The following is an 18886-nucleotide window of genomic DNA, read 5'->3' as shown; positions in this document are numbered from 1 at the left end:
AAGCAGAAATTAAACTTAAGGGCAGAAGGCCAACTTCTAGCAGGAGTGTTTACATTGTGAATGTTGTCTTTAGGCTGGGCTCCCCACAGATGTGTTTGGCATAATATTATTGTCAAGCATACTCTACAAAGCAATACACCTGAATATTCCCTTCTGCTAAACAAATGTGCAACATGGTCACCTTTTCTCTTTTTTTTTTTTTTAATTGAAAAAATTAGAATGTACCACTAAAAATAGCATAGTGAAATAAAACCCCTTGATGACCATACTTTACAAATATTCTAATATCTTCTGAAATTTCAAAAGTTTCTAAATTTTGAAAAAGAAACAGAAGAGAAAAAAAAAATCTCTGTCATTCCTCCTGCATTCTTCAACAATCAAACTCTCTTCAACATATGCATTTCGCCCAAGTTAAGCATATACCAATATCCATACAATTTCTGATCACTTAAGTAAGAACGTCATGTTGGTAGATAAACATATGTATGTATCTAACACATAAGTAATATTAAGACACATCCCTCTCTGACAGAACTTCCTTTAATTTCATCTTAGGCAGAGTAAATTGCTTATGCTTATGCAATTCATTGCTCAGGTAACACCAGCCACAAATTTAAGCTAATGCATGCAATAATTGACTTACTTATACGGCACGTGTTTAGCACCATTAATTAAGGCCAAAATTACATTGCCCAAGGCAGAGAGAGACAAACACAGAGAGCCTCCTCCATCACGGCTCTTGCTCAGCACTTTTTCACAACTTCCTAGATCAATGAGATGCAAACGGCTGCGTCCTCCAGACACTAAAACAAAAAGGAAAAAAACAGTTGTACGTTATGTGCCTGTATGGGCTCCAGCCAGACTGGGTATTCAAAACTTATTCAAATGAAGAAAATAATGAATACAGCATAGGCTAATGACCAAATTAAATATTAATAGCAAGAAAAAAGCTACTGAAGTTGTAGGTGGACTGACTTGAGGGGTCACTTCACTTTTTCAAGTTTATTGCCAATTACTGTTAAGCTAACCCAAACCCAAGTCGTTTAAAAATTAAGAATATGTGAAGATTCATACTTCCTCCTTTGCCACTTTTCTCCATGCGATACTGATATATGTGAAGAGTAAAGAGCATGTGTGAATTCCTCCTGTCTTCTTCCTCACATTCAGGTTTGCTGGTACTTCTGGCAGCAATTGCAGCGTCAAGGAAAAAGGCAGCCTTCTCTGCTGTCGGAGCTCTTAGCTCACTTTGGTTTTGAAGCTGGAATACAGACAGTAAAATGTCTAATTAGCAGAGGAGCTTTTATTTTTTTCTTTCTGAATTAGCTAAATCTCTTGAGAACTAAAAGAAACAAATCTGTACATCGTGGGAGCATGACTTAACAGATTAAAAGCAATTTATTTTTTTTAACCATCTTAAAAGTTGTCATAATTGCTGTCAGATGAAAGAAAATAAAAAGTAGAAGAAATTCAGACTCAGAAGATCTATGTTGGGATATCCACTATACCTGGGTTCCACATATTGGATCTTCTCTTAGATAAACTCCAGGAGACTGGCCATCCTGAAGACTGCCAGTGGCCACTTCAGCTAACAAATCCTTAAGGTTTTCATCTTTGCCACTGATCTCCACAGCAGATACTCTAATAGAGAAACGAGTCCCAGTTTTTTCTTTACGTTCATTGATTAATTTGAAGAGCCAAGAAATTGCACAGGGGATGATACCAAGGCTTTGTGTGGAACTATCTTTCCCAATCATCGTAAAAGATTTACCTAGAATGAAAGGACAAACATGAACTTAATCCACCTTTCTTGTAAAAGACAGTTTCTCTACATATCACCGTTGCACATTATATGCAATGCCACGTGCTGCACAGATAACGGAAAATAACAAATGCAAAAAATGCCAAGTACTTAATTATTAATCCATTACTATTTATTCAATTAGTTTTGCCTTTTTTGTAACTCTGACCTACAGCAAATTAGATCTTAAAAACATCTCTGATCTTTTGATTTTCATCACAATGCACCTATATAAAAACTTGCTCTTGAATAAGCTAATCTGATGTTACATTTTACCTTTTCAAATTAAAACTTACAATCCCAGTGTAGAAATAAACCATGATAAGTTTGCAAAGCTAATTAAAAAGAAATTCTAATCTATTCATATACTCCAGGTTTATTGTTCCAGGAGCTGACAGCATGTAATTACCAGACTGACATAGTAATTAACTGTAACGAATTTGGGAGCTCACCAAGCTTGACGTGACCAAAGCAAAATATGCAACCATCTGCACCATTCACAACAGACTGGATTACTTCTGCTACTGTTCCAGAGCATACCTCCGCCTGAAAGAAAGATTGGAGACAAATAAGTAGAAGAGAATATACCGCTATGTTTTTCACAACTCTTCTGTATGAAATGACTCAATATTTTTATATTCTTCCCGTTTTTATGGCATGCGTCCTATTATTTCAGTAACTATGCTATCTTAAAAAAAGCAACAACAAAAAACCTGCTACTACAGCCTAAAATAGTTTTCAATTCTATTAAACCAATTTTCTTGGAATATTGATTCTATGACTAATGTACCAAACTGAATGCTATCCAACCAGGCTTCCTGCTGGTATAATAGCTTCGCCAAGGCTATTCAGCAATAGTAGCAACTCCACTGAAATTAAGCTGCTCAGGAGTGCTCACAGGAATTAAAAAGACATTCATACTGGAGAAAATGCATTAAGATCCCTGAATAAGATTTCATATCACATTTTCCTTTTCCAAGGAAAAAAGTATCATCAATAACTTGCTAAAATACCTGAGTGTACTAAAACCTGCATATCCATCCACATCAGTGAAGGTTTCAAATATACAACATAATGATGTATTATGTACAGCAACTGTGCGGGCTGGTGGAGGCAGGGAAAGGTTTAAATACGTAACTACAGTGAAATGATAAAGCTGTTTGTAGCTTCTTGGCAGTGAGCTTGCCTCGAGGAATGATGTCTGCACAGAAGTGGGTGGGCTGGCCAACATCACCAAGAAACACAAGTGGTACACTACAAGCACCTGAAAGTGCCTAGACCAAACCAGGGGGCAGGATCCACAGGATTGTGTCAAAACCAGCACAGCAGCTGTCTGTGATCAGCCACCTTGCAGGAGGGGCTGACCACAGGCATTTCAGTATCTGTAAGACAAAGCCATTTCCAGTTCTAGACCAATGTTGACATTACGGTTGCAAATCTCTGCAGAAAGACACAGTTTGGGTTTATGCAGGATCTCAACACCAGACTACTCGTGTAGTTACCATTGCAGCAGGAGTGGAGCTGTGTAGGACATATTCTCCATCTTCAGTGCTGGCTAGAACTTAGATTTCACGGATATTTTTGTATCTCTACTTTGGAACCCAAAAAGTCAATAACATCCTAGGAGAAGATATGAGTGTGGAATTCTGAGCTATATCTCAATATCTTTCGTCAGCATTAGTATATCTTTATCACCTTTAATATTTTGTGTTTTATTTTCTTTCAATAAAATCTAACTTTAATAATCACTCTCTGACAACAAAAGTCCTGTTAGATACTCACCATGCCATCTATATATCAGATTTAATGTTGGGGGCTACTACTGTAGAAATAGAGCCTTTTGCAGGGCACGAGGGGCACACACCATTAGCACCACCATCAAGATAAAATATTTGGTCAAGAACGTAGAATAAGCAAACTAGAAAAGGTGATGAAAACATAAAAGCTCCCTTACTACTTCTTCAGTATAGCAGTACCATGAAGTTAGCTGTATCTCTTCTCCTAACAGCAGCATTTAGCACTTAACATTAAGTATATGGTCATTACCCACTGAAAGCAGTGGGGAAGGAGATTCTTTGTGACATCAAATGGGTTAAAATTTAACTGGATGGAAAAGTGAGCTTCAAATTGGCTGTGTCTTTCACTAACAAGAGAAAATGCACAAAGATAATTCAGTCAGCAAATCCATTTCCCTTTATTTTACGTCTTGGCTAAACTGGAAGTGTCTGTCTATTAATTACTGTTGTATGTGGCTTTTCTTTTCCAAGCGTTAGGCAACTCATTCAAATAAAATTCCGTAGAAACAGAAAGTACTCTAAAGGCAAATGAAATGCAAAAGACTCAGGAAATTTACGCAAGTGACTTCATTACCTGTGAAGCATCCTGTGGGAAAACTGCATCAAAGGCAAACATCTTTGGGACAGCAACAATACCTCTTCTGTGACCTCCATTGGAAGGCCCACTTGCCGCTGGATCATAAAGCGTGATTTGCTTTTTTCGAGGATCTACCTTTAGGAAGGACATGGATTCGGATGTTTCATGTGCTCCTTGAGAGGGACAAATTCTTACCATCACTTTCACCTGCAAATATTCAGAAGAAAGTGACAACTTTATTTCCAAGCTAGAGATAAACACATGCATAGCATTCCTCCCTGATACGCTCCCCCCTCACAAGACACGATCATTTGTATTACTTAGGTGTGTCAGGACAACCGTGGGACAAAACCAGAGCCAGATTTTTTAGGCTGGTTTCCACCTGGGGGGTTTTCATTAAATTAGCTTTCAAAGGTGCACTTTGTCCCTTCTGTTGACACTTCCAGTTTCAAAGTTTCAATTTCCAAATGTCTGATCTGCAGTTATAATCCACTGTAGGTGTAATACCATGCCTAAAGAAAACAAAACCTTGGTCTCCTACCTTCTATGTGCTTAATGTGACCAAAAGTACAACCTGAACCATTCCAAAAATCCATCTGAATAATTCAAAGCTGAGAGAGCTAGCACATTCAAGCTGAGCTGAATCTGGAAAGTCTCAATTTCTTTTTCACATTACTGTAATAAACAGGTGTCTCTCTTATAGCTTTCCCAGGCAGACACCTTTATGCTGTTATTGCTAGGCAGCGTGGTGGTTAGCTGAAGATTTAATGGCAGTCTCAAAGAAGGGAAGAAAAAAAAAAATACAAACATTAAAAGCTTGAAAAGAAACTACTCACAAAGTACATTTTTACTCCTACATACTGCATTTCAAGGCAGCACTTTCAGACACGTTGGCTGTGATTTTCCCAGCAGCTCACAGGAGCCAAGTGACCTGGTCTCACTGAAGTTCAGCAAAGGCCGCACACCTGCTTCTCCTGGGCTTCCTGGAAGTCATACTCTTATTTTGAAAAGCCATGAAATACTGCCTCACACCTATATACAACGATTTATTCTTACAAAACGCTCCCAGGTCAGAACCAGTGTATTTTACACACCTGGCACTGCAGTAAATGACTATTACAGGAGCAATGTCACTCAGCTGATCATCAATTCTGCTCTGACCAGAAGATCAAACTTAAAGGAAAGCTATTCTTGGCCAGAGTAACTCTCCTTGGCCAATATAAAAAGCTTCAAGAACAAGCTGAACAACAGTATTACACACTCTTCTAGCTAACAAATGACTTTCCCAGCAGCAGTGGGACACCTGGTTTTGCTGGGTGAAGCGTCTCCACAGCTGTAATGCACCAGCCAGCTGAGCTAGAATACACACCTATGCTCTCCAAAGCACCCATCGGGACCTGTACATTCCATAATGCAACTACTGACCCAAACAAAATACTCACTCCTCCTTCTATAGCACTTGCATTCAATTTGGATGGAGAGTGAAAAAGATAGCAACCTCTCTGCTGCAAATCCAGCACATGACCCCTCCAAACAGAGAGCGCAGAAGTCATTTGCTGATTTAATACTCAGCTCTAGGCCTGTGCTGGATGTTGCATTGGAAGATGGGTTGGAAAGCATGCATCTCTAATAAAGAAAGAGCCTACTTTCCAGTAACTTGCTTTTGCTAAATTTAATCTTAAAACTGTCAAAGCAATTTGGGTTTAAGAGCCTGAGAATATTCTAAGTCATGAGATTACTATTTCATTAAAATGGTGTGCTTTTATATTACTGCCACATTCTCTTTGTCTTTGCAAAAAAAAAAAAAAAAAAAAAAAAAAAAGCAGTTTGAAGTCACCACCTCCCCATCAGTCCTGCATCATGAAAAATAATGGCAAAGGAAGACCTGAAATTGAAAACAAACTTCAGCATAGCATGGTCGGGAAATGTTGCCTTCCTCAGCACTGCAAGGAACAGACCCCAGGGCAGGCTGAGCCATCCTCTAGGACTGCCATTCATACCTGACAAGGTGAGAAGGTAATAGCATATACAGAATCACCCAGGTTGGAAGGGACCTCAAGGATCATGTAGCTCCAACCCCCCTGCCTAGCAGGGCCACCAAACATACACATTTAGACCACGTTGCCCAGGACCCTGTCCAACCTGGCCTTGAACACGTCCGAGGACGGGGCATCCACAACCTCCCTGGGCAGCCCGTCCCAGGGCCTAACCACTCTCCTTGCAAAGAACTTCCCCCTAACGTCCAACCTAAATCTTCCCTCCTTCAACTTGGATCCATTTCCCCTAGTCCTGCTATTGTCAGCCCTTTTGAAGAGTTTACTCCCCTCCTGGGTGTAGGTTCCCTTCAGGTATTGATAGGCTGCAATGAGGTTGCCCCGCAGCCTTCTCTTCTCCAGGCTGAACAAGCCCAACTCCCTCAGCCTGTCCTCATAGGGGAGGTGCTCCAGCCCCCTGATCATCTTAGTCGCCCTCCTCTGGACCCTTTCCAAAATCTCCATGTCTTTCTTGTACTGAGGGCTCCACACCTGGATACAGTACTCCAGATGGGGCCTCACAAGAGCCGAGTAGAGAGGGACAATCACCTCCCTGTCCCTGCTGACCACCCCTCTCCTGATGGAGCCCAGGATCCCATTTGCCTTTCGAGCTGCCAGAGCGCACTGCTGGCTCATGTTAAGTCTCTCATCCATTAGGACCCCCAGGTCCTTCTCTGCCGAGCTGCTCTCAAGGACCACTCCTCCCAGCCTGTACAGGTGCCTGGGGTTCTTCCGGCCCAAATGCAAAACCTTGCACTTTGCCGTGTTGAACCTCATTAGGTTCACCTAGCTTTCCAGCCTGTCGAGGTCCCTCTGAATGGCATCCCTTCCTTCCACTGTATCAACCGCACCACTCAGCTTGGTGTCGTCAGCAAACTTGCTGAGGGTGCACTCAATTCTCTCATCGATGTCATTAATAAAGATGTTAAAGAGCACCGGTCCCAAGACAGACCCTTGGGGGACACCACTTGTTACCGGCTTCCACCTGGACATAGAGCCATTGACCACCACCCTCTGTCTGCGGCCTTTCAACCAATTGCTTATCCATCGGGTCGTCCACCCATCAAATCCACTTCCCTCCAATTTGGAGATGAGGATGTGGTGGGGGACCATGTCAAAGGCCTTGCTCAGGTCCAGGAAAATGACATCGGTCGCCTTCCCTTCGTCCACCAATGCCGTCACTCCATCATAGAAGGCCACAAGATTAGTTAGGCATGACCTTCCTTTGGTGAAGCCGTGCTGGCTGTCTCGGATCACATGCTCATTCTTTATGTGATCGAGCATGTTTTGTCCAGGAGGATCTGTTCCATGATCTTCCCAGGCACGGAGGTGAGACTCACCGGCCTGTAGTTCCCCGGGTCCTCCCTGCTCCCCTTCTTGTATATGGGAGTGACGTGACCCTTCCTCCAGTCGTCCGGGACCTCACCTGACAGCCATGACTTCTCAAATATGATGGAGAGCGGCTCAGCAACCACCTCAGCCAGCTCCTTCAGGACCCTGGGATGCACGCCATCCGGCCCCATAGACTTGTATTCATTCAGTCTAAGGAGGCACTGTCGGACTTGCTCTGCCCTTACAGTGGGGAGGGATTTACCCCTGGCACCTGGCACACACAAGTGAAATGTAGTGCCCAGACTAGGAAGAATCATAACAGACAAGTGAGCACAGCACTAAGCACCACACAAACCATCCCTGCCTTCATTAAGAACAGCTAATTTGATGATTTTCATCTCAGTCCTTAACTGTTCCATTTCTCCATCTCCTCCATTCTGTGGCAGCTGAGGTGCATGCAGGCACCACCTGCACAGCCATGCAGGTGACTGAGCGTCATCACAAAGTATTCTCAGAAAGCAGCTATAAAAGCTTTTTCCCCCAACATTTTTTTCTAACAAAGAGCTTAAGAAACAATTGACCCCTCCAGTAAGCACTGCAGGAGGCAAAGACAGCAGCAAACTCTTCCACCTATTCACTCAAGCAATCCCCTCTTCTTTTCCTTTCACTTACACTGCTGTGAATATGAAAATATTGTCCCTTTTATACTGATATAAATATAAAAATGCAGTGCCGGAACATAATTGAACCTCAGAACAAATGAAACAGCTGTTTCAAAAGCCAAGTGCATCAGAGGTGACAGACTCAAGGCTGCTTCCCTATAAAAGCTCCATGGAGGCAGTTTTGTGTATTAGCCTCTTAGCCCAACCTTGACATGCAACTGAAACACCCAGAAAATAACCACCCTACGGAAAAAGAGAAAAACATACATATGTATGTATTTACAGAAGACACAAATGCCCACCTCAGGGTCATTTGATTAAAAAAAAATCTTAAAATATACATTATTTTCAAAGAATTTTCCTAAACAGTACTTTCTTTTCTCTCTTATACTTACTACTAGATTATACCAGCCAGAGCTTGGATACAAGGAAAACTGTATTCCTCCTGACCCAAACCGCAAGTTTCCTCCATCAGTGTTCCTCCCTCTAACAAAAAGATGGCTTAAGTCCCAGAAAAACAGTGCATGTCAAATCAGCTTTTTGAGACCAGCAGAAAGACACCAAAATCTCTTCCATAATGGATCAGATTCCAACTCCTAACAACCTTCAATGGTCATATTCATCTTTACAGCAAAAGTTTCCAAGAGAAATGTAACTAGACAGCACGGGGCAATATCTGCACGGCACTCAAATGTGGGCTTTTTTTTTTTTTGCTTATGAAATGAATGACAAGAATTAAATGCAATAACATTAATTTCAGGCCCACTCAGGATTACATCCTCTGTTGGCAGATGTTCAGCAGTATGGCCACTTCTGATGCACAGATCCAACTGCAGCAGTACCAGCTGCTGGTAATACTTGCATGAAGCAAAGAAACAACAAGAGGAGGAACTTAAAGAACAAATGAAGAAACAGAAAATTAAGATAAGTTGGAAAGAAAAAAAAAAAATAAATAGGAGAGTTAAAAGTAATGCCAACAGAGGGAGAGCACCAAAAGAAAGGAAAAAAGGAAAAGCAATAAGCAATACAAATAAGGTGATCCCAGAAGAGTCATCTCAGAATGAGACCATCTCTGCCTCAGCTGCTTGTAGACTCCATAAAGAGAGCTAAAATGGCAAATGCTTCCTGTGACAAGGATGAACCTCCTTGTTCTAAATGGGAATTCTTAGTAACTTGTTGCACTGTTCTTTTCTTTCTTCTCCAGTGTCACACAAAGATGTAGAATAAGGAAATGAATTACAGGTAAAAGCTTATAACCATGAAGGATGCAAGAATTTTTACATATACATTCACAGAGATACCAAATATTGCTGAGACTCAGTAATTAACTGACTCTAATCCTGGGGGTTTTGTATGCTGGGGTTAACACCCAATTAGACTTTCCAGACTTATGTTTCCACAGGAACTAGGAGGTCAGCAGAACTGCTGAAGGAAATCCTATTAAAATCAAAAGTGTTTGGGAAAAGAAGATGGCAAACATCCTGAATATGCAGCTAATAAATAAATGAGCACAGAATTTGGAAAAGCCCTGGGAGCGAGTGGCATAGGGTCACAAGTCCACCCACTCAACACAACAATGGGTATAATGTAAACTGTCACTGACAAGAAAGATTCATAACAATCAAGGTCCTTTTTTTTATGTTTTTGGTTGTTGTTTTTTTTTTTTTAATTAAATTTATTTTCTTACAGTGGAAGTTAGTGCTCTGAAAGCACACACCTGCAAACCAGAATTCCTTTTCTCCAGCCATGGGGCATACCCAGTAGGTGGATACTGAAGCATAAAAGCAAACATCACAACACTGTTTTATGCATATATAAAGAATTTTAAGTGAGACAAGCTGGCAAAAGGCAGATTTATGAAGAAGAAAAACATCTTGTTCACATGTCAGAGGAAGGAAAAAAAACCCTTATGCGAGGTACAACGGCTATGACTAAGACCCATACAGGCTTTTTTTAGAACTATCTGATGAGACCACTACAGAACTACAGAACCTGTTAAACACTCAAATATCAGTAGTCTGTGGGAACCCTAACCCAAAGCTCTAGACTTTGACATTTTTGACCATTTTGAAAGTTAAATATAATGCATATTTAACAATTCTGACCTAAACACTGAATCTCCTCAGAAGCTGAGGACAATGCAACCTGGCTAGCACCACTCTTTCTCCTCTTGCAGGCCATCACTACTGTCTACCCCATTTCACACCTAACAGTCACCAGAGACCTTTTGCCCTCTCCCCACATTGTTCCCATGCTGAGATCTCCAGGAGCAACAGCCCCACACATCCTCTTCACGTGAGCTGGTGACCTCCAGACTTCACATAAGGTACCAGATGGAATTAAGAGAGCAGGATGAGGGAGTGACAGCAACTTAAGTAACAGTCTGGCTGCAGGACAGGTCAAGATAGCGCAAGACATCAAGGATACATCAGTATCAAAGAACAGGTTTGTGAAAAGCAAAAGACAGACCAAGAAACCGTGAAAACCAAATTTCAAGGCAACTCTCTGACAGCAAGACATGAACGTGAGACTGATGGCCAGAGGCAAGCTAGCAGTCTTTTCTAATACATCCCATATATTTTGGATATGCTGAACTGAATGGAGATACAGCAAAGCCATGCATCAGTGAACATGAAACTCCTTGAAGACCAGTGAGGCAAGCGTCATCTCAGGAGAAATCACATCCAAGGCTGAAGAGCCAGTGATAGCAGAGAGAATGACACAAACCTACACAATTTTAGACAGAAACAGCCAAGAGACTCAGACAGTCAGGTTCACATTGATTATTACCCTGTAATCAAGAAAGGTGGAAGGGCTATCAACTTTGATACCAGAGGAAGGAGAAGGACTATCACACCTGAAACAAAGAAATAGGAGTATTTGGATTCCATCCCTAATACTACCGTAGACTCCTACAATATTGTTTCAGAGAATGTTTACAAAAATTGCAGCATATATCATCAAGTTGATCCTTCATCTTTCAGTGAAGCAAAGGATGCCAAATAATCTACAGAGTTTAATTTGGGGCAGGCATGTAGACAGAGAAAAAACTCTACTAATTCACCAAGTAATTATCATACTCCATGGCATTTTGAATGCTGAGGAAATTAAGACCCTGACCCAGCCAAGTATGTTAACAGAGGCATAACTGTAGCATATGGTGCTTCCTTTGAAATCAATGGATGTGCAGTGTTCATGTGTTTATGGTGATGCTTTGTTATCATTTGATGCTTATACAGTTAAGTTTCAAATCAAACAGAACAAGAAGGAAAAAAAGCAGAAGGAATGTATTAAAAGGATGTAAGATTTTAAAATACATGGGCTCAAGCCTTTTTTATTTTTCATTTTGTTAAAATAAGCTCCCTGACTTCATCTCTCTGTGAACTGGTAAAGTGCTGGCACTATACTGGAATCCAAAAATGCTGATTGTATTCTAGATTGCAACACTATCATAATCCCTAAATGAACAAGCAATTTGGTCTTTAGCAATAAATGTCATTATATCAAATTTGAATGGTCACTAAATATTCCCTGGAAATACACATCTTTGACAGGCATCACACAGCCAGGAAGTTAATCTTGTCCGATGTTCACAAAATGGCATATAACAGCAGGTTAATTAAATAACTGTGTTTAGACATCATCCACCATTCTGAATTAAGATTTCTCAGCAAGAAATTACAAAGAATTCACATTCAGTTGAATAAAGGCCATTTGCCAATGAAATCACTTGTTTCTCCACTACAGTCTAAATCAAATTAGAAAAGTCTTAGTTCAGAGCCAATATTTTTCATGGATTTAATTGTAACTGACAGATATATAACCCTTGCTAAATTGGTAGTTCTTACAAGCCTTTCACTTGCTGCCACTACCGATGGATGGCAAATTTATATGCAAAATTGCTATGCTAGCATAGACCATTTAGCTCCCCTGGGAGAACCTTAAAAAAAATCACTTCTGTATTGTACTCTATTAAAGAAGAATTGATTCTCCACTCCCAGGAGACAGGAAGAAAATTATTTTATTTTTAAAAGGTAAAAGCAAAATAGAAGAAACTGTGTATTTTAATCTAATTTTTGACATTTTTGTTTAAGTAGTTCAGTGCATTTCAGCAGGGAGGTACATACTTTTTACTGTATAGGGCTACACATGTGGATTGAAAAGTACTTAGTACGATATGTGATTTATATCAGAAATAACACTCTAGTCATTAGGAAGCAAGCAGCAATAAAGATGACAAAATTAAGTACCTATTTGTTATCTGTCATCAAACCATCGTAAGAACCAGTGAATGGGACTTGCAGCACACTTAAGAAAACCCTGCATGATCGGTAAATCATATTAGCAGTACATAAGCTTTGGCTTGGTAAAGCATAAAAGAAAGTAGATGTCTAAAACACATAAATGGAGACCAATATGTCAGATATTTCTGTTGGACAGGTATATACAATTCAGGTTCTCTATAAAAGCTCCCCTTCTATTGTCTCACATAGGAGGCTTCAGTCATTCTAACATAAAAAAAAAAAGAAAGGATCCTTGAAAGAGACAAGCACTTAAAGTTGCTGTTGTAAGTGATGCGGTATTATAAAGAATGGGCTGAATAGAACTCCAGAAAAAACATTATGCATGAAAAAGGTTTCCTACCATGCTGAAGAAAAATAGCAAATTAGAATGCTACACAGCAGCCACTGTAAAAAGGATGTCTTTTTTAATATCACAATATGATAAATTACCTTAAGTAGCACATTAATGTCAGAAATCGAGCACAATCTAACTTCTTTCCAGTGACAGTATTAAATGGCTTTCAGACGTCTTTCCTACTATTCTGACATTAAATTTAATAACACCCAGAGAGACCACAAAAATGATTCAGTTACAAGAATCATAGTGTATTGGATCATTGCCTTTTAAGTAGGATTCAGATAAATGATTCGGACTCTGATGTTTTTTGCACGTTCAAGTGAAAGGTATGAAATTTGTATTGTAACATCTATTGGTAGTGAACAAAATTCCTTTTATATTTGGCTTATATTGATAATGGGAGTTTGATCACTGTTGATCATATAAAACACGTCTCAGACAGACTTACAACTCCAGATTAATTTTATTTTTAAACTTTTTACTGCTTGGTGTTTGTTCCTAAATACTGAAAACCCTCCAAGCAGCCATAAGAGTGCATAACCTTTTGCACTCTTAGCAAGGAAAAGCAAACATAAGGTATAATTAAAGATTTGTATCAAAGGATAAATCCACACACCACTGCTGAATTTATGATAATAGATAATCTGGTATTCATGAAATGTAAAAGAAGTTAATACGATATTTACAACCAACCTTCCAAGACATTACTTGAAACAATGAGAAATTATAAATAGAAATTGCAAAAGATACGTACATACAGAACCTCTGCCGTAGTAAGTCACTACAATATTCAATCTCTGTGAAAGCCACAAAGTTCCATTTCACCACAGCAGAACTGCATGATATGCATGGAGATGATGATGTTAGATAAGAACAAATTTAAACCTTGGGTTCACACGATCAGTAATTGAGTTCAAGTGCAAGAACGGGCCATACAGTCTTTTCACATTCCTGCCCCCTCCAGCAGTTCTGGCAATACACAGCCTTTGCTGAGCTGATGCTCAGTTCAGTGAGTTCCTTAAATTCAACTGCCCTCTACCCCAGTTCAGAAGAACTCTTACTCATTTGTTTAACTTTGAAACCAATTGAAAAGGACTTAATGCATAGGGAATCTCTCCATTGAACCTGTGCTTTGGCTATAGCAAAGTTTATTTGATACAATAAGCAAATATTCACCGCAGCGCAGCTCTGAAAGTGAAAATCAAATAAGGAACTTAAAACTCCAGGTACAGATGTTAACGTTTGGTGAGGCCTTTTACGCTCTCCAGAGGTTTAGGTCCAGGCCTCTACTGGCAGCAGAGCACAGCGTTAGTGTTTCTGCATGTAGTGGTATTAGATCCAGCAACAGAAACAGCTCACCTCTGAGGGTCCTTTGGAGACATATAGAGGGGGAGTACGGAAAACCATTATGCTTCCTTAGTTCTTACCATCCTTTATTAAATTTCTTATAAGTTAATACATCCAGGAAGAAAGTCAGTAAAGAGAACAGTGAGTGGCTGTTCAAATACATGATCATGTCTTTATATCAAACTTTCAGAGACCCCGTTACAACTAAAGATGCTTATTCTTGCCTCCTGAACAGTCAAATACGGCATTTCTTCAGAAGCTCAGATTCACAATAACAAAAATAATGCTGTAGATTCCATGATGGCTAGTCATGACCGATTTATTTACAATTTAGCATTTGTGCATCCAGAGTTAGAGCTGCTTTTCCAATATACGTTTCCTTGTGTTAGTTACTATTTAAAGTTCATCTGCCTCCTTATCCTCCCAGTAATCTCAGCACAATGAGATCTTTTCACAAGTTCTCATTGTCAGTTGTAGCTTTGGCTAGCCTGAATAGGTAGCTTCACCACCTTACACAAACCATATAGGAAGACAACAAACAGCATGGGCCTCCATTTGACACTGTGGTCAACTCTGCTCCAGCGCTGAATCTAACCCCGTTTCCTATCAGCTATTAAGCCACTAGAGAATACATGACAGCTTAGGGTTTTCTGAGAAATCTAGGTCAGGGCACTTGTCGAAAGCTTTTTCAAAACCCAAATACACTCATTCAACCAGATCACCCCATTCAAATGCTTGCTGACTCTTCTGTAGAGGTCTAACGCCTGTGTTCCACAAACCCCATCAACTGATCTCTATTATATCATATTAATCCCTCCTTGCTAATTTTGATCTTTATTATTGTTTCAATAACCAGGCAACTTTGCCTGGTTGCCTGGTCTGAGAATCAGCCTTGCTATGTTTCCAGAGAAACATAGAAACATGTCTGGAGAGCATTTTTCTCTTCTACCTTCAAAGTGATGTCATATTTTCTACGCTCTCTTCCTATGTATCTTCTAAATGCATTGCATTGAATATCAGATTAGAGATAATATTGAACAATGATGGAGGGACTAATTAAAAATGACTACAGATAGGGAAATATAGGAGCCCAATCATAACGGACATTGTTAAATGTTTCAACATTGACTTAAACAGGTACTTTGCTCTAAGCTTTCAAGAGAATTACAACAGAAATTAGACTACCTAGCATGTGTCAGAACAGATTAACAGTTACTCTGTGTAGGATCCTGGCTTTGTTCACTAGCTCCCTCTTAATATAAAGGGTATTTCCCCATAGTGAGGTATCATTCACCACTTCAACTTTTTATGAAGAGAGCTGTGCTGCTCCCAGTGATCTATCACTGACACTTGATGGGTTTGTTCCTACATTTTTCATTCTCACATAACATATGCATTACCCCTTAAATGTTATCTCTTCAGCCCCCTTCACAATACAAAAAGTTGTATTGCTGCACGGTATTCTGTCATATTCTGAAAGAAGCCATGTGACAAAAGGGACATTAGAACTTGTCAAGACACCTGCGCTCAGAGGAATCAGCCCCTTCAAAAGAGTAAGGACTGGTCCTTAAGGGGTCATTCTCAGGTTAGTAAAGTTAAGTAAGGCAGCCATCAATACTGCTGCATTCTCACCTACCAGCAAGAAAGCTGTCCTCCACATCAAAAATAACCATGAAAGACAAAACAGCAGCAAGGGGGCGGTGAAAAAGGAAAACATTGCCTCAACAGCTGCCTAACCCACTGTAATTACACAGTAATAACAGGGCCAGGCACACTGCTGACCTGGGAACAATCACACAAACCAAAGAAAAAGCCAGCCACAGCCACAGCTGTTGCAGTAGGAAAAACTGACTCCAGAATCCAGCACTGCTTCTATCCACGTGTACTTACTATTGGACAGGCTGCAAGAAAAGTGTGAGGAAAGAGACAATCGGGAGGAGTGTAAAGTGAAAAGCTGTTAGAAGAGGAGGGACCAAAAGGTAACAGGATCACAGCACATCTGCCAGCATTTGCAGATTTGTGCAAATCACTCTCTCAGTTGCAATGATACTCAAAGTGAGAAAGAATGGCAGTTACTTTATTCTTATCATTACTGTAAGGAGATACTAGGCTGGATAAATCTTGATTAGCAGAAACTGGTTAAGAGGAAAATACAACAGAGAAAGTAACCACTACAACAATGAACTAAATGTTACCAAAAGTGACTTGGCATTGTTCTGAAAAGTGAAACTCAGTATTCAGTGCTAAAGAACTGAATGTTCTACATAGTACTGAAATTTTCCTTAGACCATAACATCTAGGAATTAGAATAAATGACATTTCATTTCTGCTGTTTTTGTTTTGGTTTGCTTTACAAAAAAAAAGAAGCTACATTGTAGAGTTATAATTTATAGAGTTGCAAAAAAATGAATAGGTTAAGTGGGTTTAAGATGTATTGCACATTTTAAACTATGAGTTAGAGAAGATGTCTTATTACCTTATTTTTTGAGGAGCATTAAAACTAGGAAATAGCACATCCCATCACCATTTTGATACTCTTCAGTCTTAACTCACATATAAAAGATGCTATTAGCAGAGTTCTTATTTCCAGCACTGCACAAGGGCTTTCCAAATGTTGGTCAAGTACATGATGAAAAGTCCACAGCTGGAATCTTGGGCCCAAACACTACTTTCAGTAATATTTTCAGCCAACAGCTACACAACAGAGGGTCCAACACCAGCTTGTTGATCCAATAAAATCTGAGAATTCTTTGGTGCAATCTGCCAGACAAGACAGAAATACAAGCCACACTGCCAGCATGCGCTCTCTCTCTCTCTATATATATATACACACACCCTGGAACATGTGGTCTATCTACATTTTCCATCAGTGAAATATATATTCCATGCTCATGCATGAAGAGAAGCTCATGCAGTTTAGCAGGTGAGCACAGCCCTGGTCTGTGGGTCGGTGCAAGGTCCTGCTTTGATCTGCTGCATAGTGGTAGCCCTTTGAAAGACATTTTCTCTGCTCCCGATTAAAAAGATTGGTAGACCACATGACCTAAGGCATGATTTCCTACCATCTGGGATCATTCACTTGATGTTTAGACTTTGCTGATCTGTTTGAAGACGTCAGCTAAACCAGAGTTTTCTGCAAGGCACAAGTAATGCTGATAAGCTCCACTGACCACCCTCAAAGCGTAAGAGAAAAGCTGCACACAGCTGTAGGTGTGCGAGTGTGGTGAGGTACAGAGACAGTTCTTTGAGCTGTCAGCACAGGGAGATGTAAGCACACTTTAAAGGTCTTCCTAAGCCCAAGGAAGCCCAAGGAGCCTCAGAAATGCAATGCTCCACATCGCTCCTCATGCCACAGCTAAGTGCTAAGCCTCAGGGAAAACAGGCAGGCTCTAATGGGCTCTGCTAAAACATAAGCATAGAATGGATGTTCCTTGACAAACTCTTCTTCCACCTCAGAATCTCTACTGAGTCACATTTCCTGCATTCCACCATTTAATACTGCATCATTTTTCTAACACATTTTTAAAATAGGAGCAGAAACCACACTCTCATGTATACGTTTCCACATGCTTAAAGATAACCCCAATTACTGCTTTGTTTTCTATTTATCACACGCTCACCAGTTTAAGAGAATACAGAGTATGCTCTGAGAGTAACAGCATAACAAATACAAGAACTTAGGCTGACAATCTCTTTACATTAATGCTGATTCTTACGGTTAGTCAAGGTGCTATTTGAGCTTTCTTATACACATTAAATATTCCAATTCTATCTTCAAACACCAATCGCTTGTAACTTATTTACATAAGTATTTGGACTGTGATTAAACTGCTATAAATATAAATAAAGCTCTAAGTAATTAGGTTGTATTTTAATTAATTTTAAATAAAATTAGCACGAATATTACAGTTTGAAAGGTGCTAGATTTCCCAAGCTGGAGATACATCTATTTCTCTCTAGCCACTTGATCTCCACAGTTGCTCCTGGTTTACACTGATATGTGAAGCAGAGGAAAACCAAGCACTTGTGGCTATCTCCTTTACTCGCTGCAAACAGACAGCATCAGCAGCTAAGCCTTGCTGGTAACAAAGAGACTGCTTCTGCCAAAGGTGACACCTGCATGTGTACTGGTGCACACCAAAAAAGTAAAAAAAAATTCTTTTCTTGCTTTAAGAGAGGAAAGGACAAAATAACCTTTGTCAGTATTGTTGTCAGTGATGTTAGCTAGTTTCAGCAAAGCCAAAATTTTGCTCTGAGGCTGCAGACATTCTCTAAAGACAACAAATGATAACAGCTCTCAGGCATATTCAGACAGATGGTGTGTACTTCTCTCACCCAAGACCATTCCCTTGAGCCTATCCAACCCTGTCTGAGGCTGAAAACTTCCAGCCCCATTAAAATTGATCTGGACGTCTATTTTAAAAAATTGAAATCCAAAGTTACCTTTCCAATGCCAGGGTTGTCCTTGATTTTGGACACAGCTCTCAGAAGGCATGGTGGTGCTGGGGGAGGACAGAGCTGCAGGATGCCACTAAAGTTAGTGGCATAAATAGAGAAGTCGTGTGTGTGTGGCAGGGGTGGATGGTATTTCTTTCTCTTCGAAGACAGGTTAAGCTTCTGTGCTGCTCTGTATAAAAGTAATAGTGAGAAAGGACATGTTACTAGGTGTTAATGGCAATCTTGACCAGACAAACAGATGT

The 18886-nt window shown here is 40.0% G+C and overlaps 1 protein-coding gene across 1 annotated transcript in view; it reads right to left on the bottom strand.

The window, feature by feature from the left end:
• Window positions 1–18886, bottom strand: part of KIF26A (kinesin family member 26A) — a gene marked incomplete at both ends in the record, with an annotated part of 99493 nt that overhangs the window by 10330 nt on the left and 70277 nt on the right. The window contains 6 exons of the mRNA XM_079537655.1: window positions 644–803; window positions 1075–1258; window positions 1506–1768; window positions 2251–2344; window positions 4169–4378; window positions 18630–18813. Of these exons, the coding sequence (XP_079393781.1) occupies window positions 644–803; window positions 1075–1258; window positions 1506–1768; window positions 2251–2344; window positions 4169–4378; window positions 18630–18813 (1095 nt within the window). The remainder of the gene's footprint in view (window positions 1–643; window positions 804–1074; window positions 1259–1505; window positions 1769–2250; window positions 2345–4168; window positions 4379–18629; window positions 18814–18886) is intronic.

The sequence above is a fragment of the Tetrao urogallus genome (genome assembly GCF_951394365.1).
Source record: "Tetrao urogallus genome assembly, chromosome: 6".
NCBI classification, from domain to species: Eukaryota; Metazoa; Chordata; class Aves; order Galliformes; family Phasianidae; genus Tetrao; species Tetrao urogallus.
This window is presented reverse-complemented; position numbering and strand designations above follow the sequence as displayed.